Raw genomic sequence first — 14,354 nt, 5'->3', positions numbered from 1 at the left:
ACACTATCCTCCTATGTTCTCTTCCCCTGTCTGTCTGTGAATGCTTTTCTGTAGTCCCTCTCTCTGTGTCTGTCTGTGAATGTTCTTCTGTAGCCTTGACCTGTGTCCCTCTCTCTCTGTGTCTGTCTGTGAATGCTCTTCTGTAGCCTTGACCTGTGTCTCTCCCTCTCTCTCTCTGTCTGTCTGTGAATGCTCTTCTGTAGCCTTGACCTGTGTCTCATCCTCTCTCTCTCTCCTTGTGGTTAATCCCTGTTTGTGTCTGTGAGCGTTCTAGTGTAGCTGAGCTTTGTGAGCACTGCAGTGTTCTGTGGAGTGTCTGGAGACAGAGAGAGACTGGTTGATGTTCCTTGCTGGCTTAGGGCCTGTGGACAGACAGCTCCAGGTTTGTGTCTTTGGTCACCAGCCCTGAGCTTCTGGCTGGCTGGCTGGCTCCCTGGCTGATCGTCTGGCTGCTGACTGGCTGACTAGCTGCCTGTCTCCTTGGCAGCCTCGCTGGCTGGCTGGCTAACTGGTTGACTTGCTGGCTGGCTGGCTGACAGGTTGGCTGGCTGGCTGTCTCCTTGGCAGCCTCGCTGGCTGGCTGGCTGGCTGGCTAACTGGTTGACTTGCTGGCTGTCTGGCTGACAGGTTGGCTGGCTGGCTGGTTGGCTGACTGGATGGTTTCCTGGCTGGCTGCAGCCAGTCAGTGGGATGAGTGGTGGTGGCCCTGGCCAAACCTTCCTGTCCTGTAACAGCCACACTGCAGACAAGCAAAACCACAAAGTCAAGGGCTTCAGGAATAATTCAGTGTTGATGTCAGGGTCCTTGTAAAATATAGTTTTCTTTTGGAATGATTGCATAACAGGGATGGAGTTTCATTTGAATGATTTTATTTTAGTTAACCGTTGGCATAGATTGGATGTACAGAGGGAGAGTTGCATACACACACTGCTCCCTGTATTAACCAGAAACCTTGGCTGTGTTCCTCTCTCTTGTTCTCTGGCATTAGTTCGAGCTAAGTATGCTGAAGGAGAGACTCTTCTCAATCAACCAATCAATCAATCAACAATCACATTAATGGTTACATGCCCAGACAAGGAAATTGCCCAAGTCTCCTACAATTAACAGCTTACTTTGCAAAATGTACTTTACTTTCCTCACTAATTGTTTGTCCTTTCTTCTGGTTTCTGTTTTGGTCCAAGGGGTATCCAGGCTTACCTGGCGGTCCCGGCGATGTAGGTCTGCAAGGCCCATTTGTAAGTCTTCAGCAATTAAACTTTGTTGTGAAATATGTCTGACGTTCTATCCCACTCATATAATGTTAGGATAGCATTTTCTCTCCCTCTCTCTCTATCCCTCTCTCTCTCTATCTCCCTCTCTCTCTATCCCTCTCTCTCTCTCTCTCGCTCTCTCAATTCAATTCAATTCAAAGGGCTATATTGGCATGGGAAACATATCTTTACATTGCCAAAGCAAGTGAAATAGATAATAAACAAAAGTGAAATAAACAATAAAAAGTTTACAGTAAACATTTTCAAAGGAATACAGACATTTCAAATGTCATATTATGGCTATGTACAATGTTATAACGATGTGCAAATAATTAAAGTACAAAGGGGAAAATAAATAAACATAAATATGGGTTGTATTTACAATGGTATTTGTTCTTCACTGGTTGCCCTTTTCTTGTGGCAACAGGTCACATATCTTGCTGCTGTGATGCACACTGGTATTTCACCCAATAGATATGGGAGTTCATCAAAATTGGATTTGTTTTCGAAATCTTTGTGGAACTGTGTAATCTGAGGGAAATATGTATCTCTAATATGGTCATACATTGGGCAGGAGGTTAGAAAGTGCAGCTCAGTTTCCACCTCATTTTGTGGGCAGTGTGCACACAGCCTGTCTTCTCTTGAGAGACAGGTCTGCCTACGGCGGCCTCTCTCAATGGCAAGGCTATGTTCACTGAGTCTGTACATTATCAAAGCTTTCCTTAATTTTGGGTCAGTCACAGTGGTCAGGTATTCTGCCACTGTGTACTCTCTGTTTAGGGCCAAATAGCATTCCAGTTTGATCAGTTTTTTGGTTAATTCTTTCCAATATGTCAAGTAATTATCTTTTTGTTTTCTCATGATTTGGTTCGGTCTAATTGTGTTCCTGTCCTGGGGCTCTGTGGAGTCTGTTTGTGTTTGTGAACAGAGCCCCAAGACCAGCTTGCTTAGGGGACTCTTCTCCAGGTTCATCTCTCTGTAGGTGATGGCTGTGTTACGGGAAGGTTTGGGAATCGCTTCCTTTTAGGTGGTTAAAGAATTTGGATTTGGATCATTAGCGGGTATCGGCCTATTTCTGCTCTGCGTGCATTATTTGGTGTTTTACATTCTACACATTTTTGTAGAATTCGACATGCAGAGTCTCAATTTGGTATTTGTCCCATTTTGTGAATTCTTGATTGGTGAGCGGACCCCAGACAACCTCATAACCATAAAGGGCAATGGGTTCTATAACTGATTTAAATGTGATGTTCCTTTTGATTGCATAGAAGGCCCTTCTTGCCTTGTCTCTCAGATCATTCACAGCTTTGTGAAAGTTACCTGTGGTGCTGATGTTTAGGCCGAGGTATGTATAGTGTATTGTGTGTTAGAGGGCAAATGTGTCTATATGGAATTTGTATTTCCAAATCAAATCAAAGTTTATTTTGTTACATGCGCCGAATACAACAGGTGTAGACCTTACAGTGAAATGCTTACTTACAGGCTCTAACCAATAGCGCAAAAAAGGTGTTAGGTGAACAATAGGTAAGTAAAGAAATAAAACAACAGTAAAAAGACAGGCTATATACAGTAGCGAGGCTATAAAAGTAGTGAGGCTACGTACAGACACCGGTTAGTCGGGCTGATTGAGGTAGTATGTACATGTAGATATGGTTAAAGTGACTATGCATATATGATGAACAGAGAGTAGCAGTAGCGTAAAAGAGGGGTTGGCGGGTGGTGGGTGGCGGGTGGCGGGACACAATGCAGATAGCCCGGTTAGCCAATGTGCGGGAGCACTGGTTGGTCGGCCCAATTGAAGTAGCATGTACATGAATGTATAGTTAAAGTAACTATGCATATATGATAAACAGAGAGTAGCAGCAGCGTAAAAAGATGGTTTAGGGGGGGGCACACAATGCAAATAGTCCGGGTAGCCATTTGATTGCTTGTTCAGGAGTCATTTGTCTTGGGGGTAAAAACTGTTGAGAAGCCTTTTTGTCCTAGACTTGGCACTCCGGTACCGCTTGCCATGCGGTAGTAGAGAGAACAGTGTATGACTGGGGTGGCTGGGGTCTTTTTTTTAGGTCCTTCCTCTGACACCGCCTGGTGTAGAGGTCCTGGATGGCAGGCAGCTTAGCCCCAGTGATGTACTGGGCCGTACGCACTACCCTCTGTAGTGCCATGCGGTTAGAGGCCGAGCAATTGCCGTACCAGGCAGTGATGCAACCAGTCAGGATGCTCTCGATGTTGCAGCTGTAGGTCCTTTTGAGGATCTCAGAACCCATGCCAAATCTTTTTAGTTTCCTGAGGGGGAATAGGCTTTGTCGTGCCCTCTTCACAACTGTCTTGGTGTGTTTGGACCATTCTAGTTTGTTGTTGATGTGGACACCGAGGAACTTGAAGATCTCAACCTGCTCCACTACAGCCCCGTCGATGAGAATGGGGGCGTGCTTGGTCCTCCTTTTCCGGTAGTCCACAATCATCTCCTTAGTCTTGGCTATGTTGAGGGATAGGATGTTATTCTGGCACCACACGGCCAGGTCTCTGACCTCCTCCCTATAGACTGTCTCGTCGTTGTCTGTGATCAGACTGCTGTTGTGTCGTCTGCAAACTTAATGATGGTGTTGGAGTCATGCCTGGCCATGCAGTCGTGGGTGAACAGGGAGTACAGGAGGGGACTGAGCACGCACCCCTGTGGAGCTCCAGTGTTGAGGATCAGCGTGGCAGATGTGTTGCTACCTACCCTCACCACCTGGGGGCGGCCTGTCAGGAAGTCCAGGATCCAGTTGCAGAGGGAGGTGTTTAGTCCCAGGATCCTTAGCTTAGTGATGAGCTTTGAGGGTATTATGGTGTTGAATGCTGAGCTGTGGTCAATGAATAGCATTCTCACATAAGTGTTCCTTTTGTCCAGGTGGGAAAGGGCAGTGTGGAGAGGAATAGAGATTGCATCATCTGTGGATCTGTTTGGGCGGTATGCAAATTGGAGTGGGTCTAGGGCTTCTGTGATAATGGTGTTGATGTGAGCCATGACCAACCTTTCAAAGCACTTCATGGCTACGGACGTGAGTGCTACGGGTCTGTAGTCATTTAGGCAGGTTGCCTTTGTGTTCTTGGGCACAGGGACTATGGTGGTCTGCTTGAAACATGTTGGTATGACAGACTCAATCAGGGATATGTTGAAAATGTCAGTGAAGACACCTGCCAGTTGGTCAGCAACATGCCCGGAGCACACGCCCTGGTAATCCGTCTGGCCCCGCAGCCTTGTGTATGTTGACCTGTTTAAAGGTCTTACTCACGTCGACGGAGAGCGTGATCACACGGTCATCCGGAACAGCTGATGCTCTCATGCATGCCTCAGTGTTGCTTGCCTCGAAGCGAGCATAGAAGTGATTTAGCTCGTCTGGTAGGCTCGTGTCACTGGTCCCGTTGTAGTCTGTAATAGTTTGCAAGCCCTGCCACATAAGACGAGCGTCGGAGCCGTTGTAGTATGATTCAATCTTAGCCCTGTATTGACGCTTTGCCTGTTTGATGGTTCGTCGCAGGGCATAGCAGGATTTCTTGTAAGCTCCCGGGTTAGAGTCCCGCACCTTGAAAGCAGCAGCTCTACCCTTTAGCTCAGTGCGAATGTTGCCTGTAATCCATGGCTTCTGGTTCTGGTATGTACGTACAGTCAATGTGGGGACGACGTCCTCGATGCACTTATTGATAAAGCCAGTGACTGATGTGGTGTACTCCTCAATGCAATCGGAAGAATCCCGGAACATGTTCCAGTCTGTGATAGCAAAACAGTCCTGTAGTTTAGCATCTGCTTCATCTGTCATGAACTCTCTCGAACACATCAATAACAACCCCCCCCCCCTCTCTCTACCTCTCTCTCTCTCTCTCTCTCTGTCTCTCTCTCTCTCGCGCTTTCTCTCTCTCTCTCGCTCTCTCGCTCTCGTTCACGCTCTCTCTCTCTCTCTCGCTCTCGTTCCCGCTCTCTCTCTCTCGCTCTCTCTCTCTCGCTCTCTCTCTCTCGCTCTCGTTCGCGGTCTCTCCCCCTCTCCCTCCCTCTCTCCCTCTCTGTCTCTCCCCCTCTCCCTCCCTCTCTCCCTCTGTCTCTCTCTCTCTCTCTCCCTCTCTCTCTATCTCCCTCTTTCTCTCTCTCCCTCTCTCTCGCGCTCCCACTCTCTCTCTCTCCCTCTCTCTCTCCCCCTCTCTCCTTCCCTCTCTCCCTCTTTCTCTCTCTCCCCCTCTCTCTCTCTCTCTCTCTCTCTCCCCCCCTCTTTCTCTCTCTCTCTCTCCATCTCTCTCTCTCTCCCCCTATCTCTCTCTCCCTCTCTCTCTCCCCCCTCTCTCTCTCTCTCTCTCCCTTTTTCTCTCTCTATACCCCCTCTCTCTCTCTCTCTCTCCTCCCTCTCTCTCTCTCCCTCCCTCTTTCTCTCTCTCTCCCCACTCTCTCTCCCTCTCTCTCTCCCTCTCTCTCTCCCCACTCTCTCTCCCTCTCTCTCTCTCCCCCTCTCTCTCTCTCTCTGCCTCCCTCTTTCTCTCTCTCTCCCCCCTCCCTCGTTCTCTCTCTCTCTCTCCCTCCCTCCCTCTCGCTCTCCCTCCCAGGGTCCTCAGGGGCAGAGGGGTACACCAGGGGTCCCGGGGCCAAAGGGCAGAAGGGTAAGATAACATTTTTTACCTCCCTCCTCCACTCTCTGTCCCTCCTCTGTTCTGTTCTACATGTCTCATCAGTAACAATGTGAGCATAATGGACAACATAACCTTGATGTAATCACGCAAACCTAACCCTGTTTTCATCATGCACCTAACCCTGGTTTAATCATGCAACCTAACCCTGATATAATCATGCAACCTAACCCTGATTTAATCATGTAACCTAACCCTGATATAATCATGTAACCTAACCCTGATTTAATCATGTAACCTAACCCTGATGTAATCATGCACCTAACCCTGATTTAATCATGCAACCTAACCCTGATTTAATCATGCAACCTAACCCTGATTTAATCATGCAACCTAACCCTGATTTAATCATGCAACCTAACCCTGATTTAATCATGCAACCTAATCCTGATTTAATCATGCACCTAACCCTGATGTAATCATGCACCTAACCCTGATTTAATCATGCAACCTAGCCCTGATTTAATCATGTAACCTAACTCTGATTTAATCATGCACCTAATCCTGATTTAATCATGCACCTAATCCTGATTTAATCATGCACCTAACCCTGATTTAACCATGCAACCTAACCCTGATTTAACTATGCAACCTAACCCTGATTTTCCTTCCTCAAACACCAGTCTAACATTTCATACGTCTTCATCCCTGCTCAGTTAATCTCCAGGTTAGGGTGATTAACAGAGTGTGTTGCTTTATTAGATGCTGCTAATTGTTTAACGAGCACCACAAAGAAGTGAATCAGAGATTATAGAGCTCAGGCGTAATGTTGAGCTCATGAGACACCTGGTGGCCGAGGGGAGTATGACACTGACACAAATAATAAACCATTTTGCCAATGTTTTTTCTTATGGATAGTCCCGGAAATTGAACCCACTATCTTAGCGTTGCAAACACCATGCTCTACCAACTGAGCTACAGAGGTCTAAAGTACACTGATACAGTACTTTACATAGCAACCATGGGCTTAGAGAAGTAATGTATTTAACATGATCTAAGCTTTAAACACTATTGGAATCTTATAGTCTGTTGTGTGAGACTGCATGAGAGACCCAGTCTATCAGCAGTAGTGTGCACCAGAGAGCTGCATGAGAGATCCCGTCTATCAGCAGTAGTACCCACCAGAGAGCTGCGTGGTGACTGCATGAGAGATCCAGTCTATCAGCAGTAGTGTCCACCAGAGAGCTGCGTGGTGACTGCATGAGAGATCCCATCTAACAGCAGTAGTATCCACCAGAGAGCTGTGTGGTGACTGCATGATAGATCCCATCTATCAGCAGTAGTATCCACCAGAGAGCTGTGTGGTGACTGCATGATAGATCCCATCTATCAGCAGTAGTATCCACCAGAGAGCTGTGTGGTGACTGCATGATAGATCCCATCTATCAGCAGTAGTATCCACCAGAGAGCTGTGTGGTGACTGCATGATAGATCCCATCTATCAGCAGTAGTATCCACCAGAGAGCTGTGTGGTGACTGCATGATAGATCCCATCTATCAGCAGTAGTATCCACCAGAGAGCTGTGTGGTGACTGCATGATAGATCCCATCTATCAGCAGTAGTATCCACCAGAGAGCTGTGTGGTGACTGCATGATAGATCCCATCTATCAGCAGTAGTATCCACCAGAGAGCTGTGTGGTGACTGCATGATAGATCCCATCTATCAGCAGTAGTATCCACCAGAGAGCTGTGTGGTGACTGCATGATAGATCCCATCTATCAGCAGTAGTATCCACCAGAGAGCTGTGTGGTGACTGCATGATAGATCCCATCTATCAGCAGTAGTATCCACCAGAGAGCTGTGTGGTGACTGCATGATAGATCCCATCTATCAGCAGTAGTATCCACCAGAGAGCTGTGTGGTGACTGCATGATAGATCCCATCTATCAGCAGTAGTATCCACCAGAGAGCTGTGTGGTGACTGCATGATAGATCCCATCTATCAGCAGTAGTATCCACCAGAGAGCTGTGTGGTGACTGCATGATAGATCCCATCTATCAGCAGTAGTATCCACCAGAGAGCTGTGTGGTGACTGCATGATAGATCCCATCTATCAGCAGTAGTATCCACCAGAGAGCTGTGTGGTGACTGCATGATAGATCCCATCTATCAGCAGTAGTATCCACCAGAGAGCTGTGTGGTGACTGCATGATAGATCCCATCTATCAGCAGTAGTATCCACCAGAGAGCTGTGTGGTGACTGCATGATAGATCCCATCTATCAGCAGTAGTATCCACCAGAGAGCTGTGTGGTGACTGCATGATAGATCCCATCTATCAGCACCACTCTGCGTCTCTCCTTAGCATTTCTCCTTTACTTTTCTCTGTCCGTTGACAAAGACACACATCTGGGTGGAACTCTGCAACTGACTGGCCATGGCACCGACTGGACTGGCTCCTGGCACCACCCACCTGGCTGGCACTAGGGTGCCAACCCACATTGGCACTACAGACGGGCAGAGGCGCTTACTCTACCACCTAGTCACTGACGCAGAGTGCCCAGTCACATCACATCCTCTGCACAGTAGTCTGAACCATCTATCACTTTGTGAAAGGATTCACAGTAAATGTAGGAATCCACAATGGAGATAAATAAATCCCTACCCACAGACTAGTACAGACCACAGGAGGTGGAATGATATCAAATACATCAAACACGTGGTTTCCAGGTGTTTGATTCCATTGCATTTGCTCCGTTCTGGCCATTATTATGAATTCCGGAACTTAAAGTCACTGCCCACGTTACGGTTACATTATATGATTGATGTTGTTTATTTAAGTGTCATACATCTACCGGTGTCCAGCCCACATGGGCTTACAAGACACTACAGAACAAAATAACATTTGACAAATTATACGCATACAATAATCATGGCCAGCTACCATCTAGCCACACTACACAAACAGTACATTACACAAACAGTACAGCTACCATCTAGCCACACTACACAAACAGTACATTACACAAACAGTACATTACACAAACAGTACAGCTACCATCTAGCCACACTACACAAACAGTACATTACACAAACAGTACAGCTACCATCTAGCCACACTACACAAACAGTACATTACACAAACAGTACAGCTACCATCTAGCCACACTACACAAACAGTACATTACACAAACAGTACATTACACAAACAGTACAGCTACCATCTAGCCCCACTACACAAACAGTACAGCTACCATCTAGCCACACTACACAAACAGTACATTACACAAACAGTACAGCTACCATCTAGCCGCACTACACAAACAGTACATTACACAAACAGTACAGCTACCATCTAGCCACACTACACAAACAGTACATTACACAAACAGTACAGCTACCATCTAGCCACACTACACAAACAGTACATTACACAAACAGTACAGCTACCATCTAGCCAAACTACACAAACAGTACATTACACAAACAGTACAGCTACCATCTAGCCACATTACACAAACAGTACATTACACAAACAGTACAGCTACCATCTAGCCACACTACACAAACAGTACAGCTACCATCTAGCCACACTACACAAACAGTACAGCTACCATCTAGCCACACTACACAAACAGTACAGCTACCATCTAGCCACACTACACAAACAGTACAGCTACCATCTAGCCACACTACACAAACAGTACAGCTACCATCTAGCCACACTACACAAACAGTACAGCTACCATCTAGCCACATTACACAAACAGTACAGCTACCATCTAGCCACACTACACAAACAGTACAGCTACCATCTAGCCACACTACACAAACAGTACAGCTACCATCTAGCCCCACTACACAAACAGTACAGCTACCATCTAGCCACACTACACAAACAGTACATTACACAAACAGTACAGCTACCATCTAGCCCCACTACACAAACAGTACAGCTACCATCTAGCCACACTACACAAACAGTACATTACACAAACAGTACAGCTACCATCTAGCCCCACTACACAAACAGTACAGCTACCATCTAGCCACACTACACAAACAGTACATTACACAAACAGTACAGCTACCATCTAGCCACACTACACAAACAGTACAGCTACCATCTAGCCACATTACACAAACAGTACATTACACAAACAGTACAGCTGCCATCTAGCCACATTACACAAACAGTACATTACACAAACAGTACAGCTGCCATCTAGCCACACTACACAAACAGTACATTACACAAACAGTACAGCTACCATCTAGCCACACTACACAAACAGTACAGCTACCATCTAGCCACACTACACAAACAGTACATTACACAAACAGTACAGCTACCATCTAGCCACACTACACAAACAGTACATTACACAAACAGTACAGCTACCATCTAGCCACACTACACAAACAGTACAGCTACCATCTAGCCACACTACACAAACAGTACATTACACAAACAGTACAGCTACCATCTAGCCACACTACACAAACAGTACAGCTGCCATCTAGCCACATTACACAAACAGTACACTACACAAACAGTACAGCTACCATCTAGCCACACTACACAAACAGTACATTACACAAACAGTACAGCTACCATCTAGCCACATTACACAAACAGTACACTACACAAACAGTACAGCTACCATCTAGCCACACTACACAAACAGTACATTACACAAACAGTACAGCTGCCATCTAGCCACATTACACAAACAGTACACTACACAAACAGTACAGCTACCATCTAGCCACACTACACAAACAGTACATTACACAAACAGTACAGCTGCCATCTAGCCACATTACACAAACAGTACATTACACAAACAGTACAGCTGCCATCTAGCCGCACTACACAAACAGTACATTACACAAACAGTACAGCTGCCATCTAGCCACACTACACAAACAGTACATTACACAAACAGTACAGCTACCATCTAGCCGCACTACACAAACAGTACAGCTGCCATCTAGCCACACTACACAAACAGTACATTACACAAACAGTACAGCTACCATCTAGCCACATTACACAAACAGTACAGCTACCATCTAGCCACACTACACAAACAGTACATTACACAAACAGTACAGCTACCATCTAGCCGCACTACACAAACAGTACATTTCTCCTTTTCCTCCAGGCATTGTGAACAAACTGAGCAATCTCATCTAGTGAAAGCCCTCAGTCCGTTGGTGCAGTCAACACAGTTCACTGTGGTCCGCTAGCTCTGATATAATTAGAACATGCTAGCATTCTAGCTAGCTAGCTACATTCTGACGACATACTGTATATATGTCATTGTGGCAAACATTCTGAATTCTACCTGATATCACTCAGTCTTCTCTCTCCTGAAGCACACAAACAAGATCTACTCTGTACACATGCTCCTACATAGGCTATGCATCACACCAACTTTCCTCTGCTTCACACAAACATTGAAAACACATAGCAGCACTTTACAATCACACACATTTGGATATTCGGTGGTTACTATAATCTACACTTGATTGCTTTTCCTGTTTTGGAAAATATAGACATACAGAGCCTTCGGAAAGTATTCAGACCCGTTGACCTTTTCCACACTTTGTTACTTTATAGCCTTATTCTAAAATGTATTAAATCGTTTTTTCCCTCTTCAATCTACACACAATACCCCATAATGACAAAGCAAAAACAAGTGATGACATTTTTGCAAATGTATAAAAAATTAACAACTGAAAAATTACTTTTACATAAGTATTCAGACCCTTTACTCAATACTTTGTTGAAGCACCTTTGGCAGCGATTACAGCCTCAAGTCTTCTTGGGTATGACGCTACAAGCTTGGCACACCTGTATTTTGGCAGTTTCTCCCATTCTTCTCTGCAGATCCTCTCAAGCTCTGTCAGGTTGGATGGGGAGAGTCGTTGCACAGCTATTTTCAGGTCCATTCAAAGATGTTCGATCGGGTTCAAGTCCGGACTCTGGCTCGGCCACTCAAGTACATTCAGAGATTTGTCCCAAAGCCACTCCTGCGTTGTATTGGCTGTGTGCTTAGGGTTGCTGTCCTGTTGGAAGGTAAACCTTCGCCCCAGCAGGTTTTCATCAAGGATCTCTCTGTACTTTGCTGTATTCATCTTTGTCCCTGCCCCTGAAAAACATCCCCACAGCATGATGCTCCCACCACCATGCTTCACTTTAGGGATGGTGCCAGATTTCCTCCAGACGTGACACCTGGCATTCAGGCCAAAGAGTTCAATCTTGGTTTCATCAGACCAGAGAATCTTGTTTCTCATGGTCCGAGAGTCTTTAGGTGGCTTTTGGCAAACTGCAAGTGGGCTGTCATGTGCCTTTTACTGAGGAGAGGCTTCCGTCTGGCCACTTCACCATAAAGGTCTGTTTGGTGGAGTGCTGCAGAGATGGTTGTCCTTCTGGAGATGGTTGTCCTTCTCCCATCTCCACAGAGGAACTCTTGAACTCCGTCAGAGTGACCATCGGGTTCTTGGTCACCTCCCTGACCAATGCCCTTCTCCCCCAATTGCTCAGTTTGGCCGGGCGGCCAGCTCTAGGAAGAGTCTTGGTGGTTCCAAACTTCTTCCATTTAAGAATGAAGGAGGCTACTGTGTTCTTGAGGACCTTTAATGCTGCAGAAATGTTTTGGTACCCTTCCCCAGATCTGTGCCTCGACACAATCCTGTCTCAGAGCTCTACAGACAATTCCTTCGACTTCATGGCTTGGGTTTTGCTCTGACATGCACTGTTCACTGTGGGACCTTATATAGACAGGTGTGTGCCTTTCCAAATGATGTCCAATCAATTGAATTTACCACAGGTGGACTCCAATCAAGTTGTTGGAGACATGGAAACAGGATGGAAACAGGATGCACCTGAGCTAAATTTCGAGTCTCATAGCAAAGGGTCTGAATACTTATGTAAACCTGTTTTCACTTTGTCATTATGGTGTATTGTGTGTAGATTGTTGAAGACATTTTTTTTATTAATCCATTTTAGAATAAGGCTGTAACATAACAAAATGTGGAAAAAGTCAAGGGGTCTGAATACTTTCCGAAGGCACTGTATGTGATCTGTCCACTGAATCACAACACTTCTATAACCCGAACAGCATTGTTCAGTAACAATAAATGTAATGAAAGTGTTGTGTCGGCAGTGATTTGATTACACGCTGGTATTTTGGAACAGCTGTTCTGATATAAACATGCATGACGTGCTGCTGTGATGTTTATCCCTCGTGTCCAACAGGCTAAAGTACTTTACAGCAGCAAAGTGAAACAGCTCAGCTTGCTGCCAGTCTACGCCTCCACTGGGCCAATCCAATAGTTGTTATCCTAACCTTATTATGACCTTCTCTTATGGTTTAACTGTCTGAGCTATAAAGTAATCAAGTCTGGATGATAAAATATGGCATACTTGAACTATGCCTAGATCAGGAAGCATCGCATTCCTTAGGTAACGTTTACAATTCATGATGTCACAATGTACAGTAGGAGAAAAGAAAGTGCATTCTAGAAAAAGTCGCTTTCACCCCTTTTATCTCTCTCTCTCTCTCTGATATCTAATCCCAGACAGCAATAAAACGTTTACAGATTAATTAAGTCTGCTGCTTTAATGATATTACATAAATATATGAGATATTATATAACTATATGAGATATGACTTAACTATATGAGATATGACTTAACTATATGGGATATTACATGACTATATGCGATATTACATAAATATATGAGATATTACCTGCAGATAAAATAATATATGTCCCAGTAGTAACTATACACTGAGTGTACAAAACATTAAGAACACCTGCTCTTTCCGTGACACAGACTGACCAGGTGAATCCAGGTGAAAGCTATGATTCCTTATTGATGTCACTTGTTTAAATCCACTTCAATCAGTGTAGATGAAGGAGAGGAAACAGGTCAAAGAAGGATTTTTAAGCCTTTAGACAATTGAGACATGGATTGTGTATGTGTGTCATTCAGAGGGTGAATGGGCAAGACAAAAGATTTAAGTGCCTTTGAAGGGGTTATGGTAGTAGGTGCCAGGCGCACCGGTTTGAGTGTGTCAAGATCTACAATGCTACTGAATTTTTCACGCTCAGCAGTTTCCCATGTGTATCAAGAATGGTCCACCACCCAAGGGACAACCAGCCAACTTGACACAACTGTGGGAAGCATTGGAGTCAACATGGGCCAGCATCCCTGTGGAATGCTTTTGACACCTTGTAAAGTCCATGCCCCGATGAATTGAGGCTGTTCTGAGGGCAAAGGGGCACGAGGTTGTTCATAATGTTTGGTATGCTCAGTGTGTATGGACTAACTACAGTAGTACTACAGTATAAACTATTACCTGCAGACAGAAGCTAGGAGACAATAGTTCCCCATGATGCATCATCTTTTAGCTATTGACCTGTCTATGTGTCTTTCAGTTGTCCTCATTGACCTCACAATGTCTTAATATGTCACTTGGCTCACTCAAT

At 45.2% G+C, this 14,354-nt stretch overlaps 1 protein-coding gene across 2 annotated transcripts in view; it reads left to right on the top strand.

The window, feature by feature from the left end:
* The window catches only part of LOC139541501 (collagen alpha-1(XXIV) chain-like), a 316,499-nt gene that overhangs the window by 234,117 nt on the left and 68,028 nt on the right, over positions 1–14,354 (top strand). For both annotated transcript variants that reach the window (XM_071346202.1, XM_071346201.1), the window contains exons 27-28: positions 1,182–1,235; positions 5,826–5,879. In XM_071346202.1, coding sequence (XP_071202303.1) covers positions 1,182–1,235; positions 5,826–5,879 — 108 coding nt within the window. The remainder of the gene's footprint in view (positions 1–1,181; positions 1,236–5,825; positions 5,880–14,354) is intronic.

Source organism: Salvelinus alpinus, chromosome 16 (genome assembly GCF_045679555.1).
Source record: "Salvelinus alpinus chromosome 16, SLU_Salpinus.1, whole genome shotgun sequence".
Classification (NCBI taxonomy): domain Eukaryota; kingdom Metazoa; phylum Chordata; class Actinopteri; order Salmoniformes; family Salmonidae; genus Salvelinus; species Salvelinus alpinus.
The sequence above is the reverse complement of the archived record's forward strand: the minus strand, read 5'-3'. Positions and strand labels throughout refer to the sequence as shown.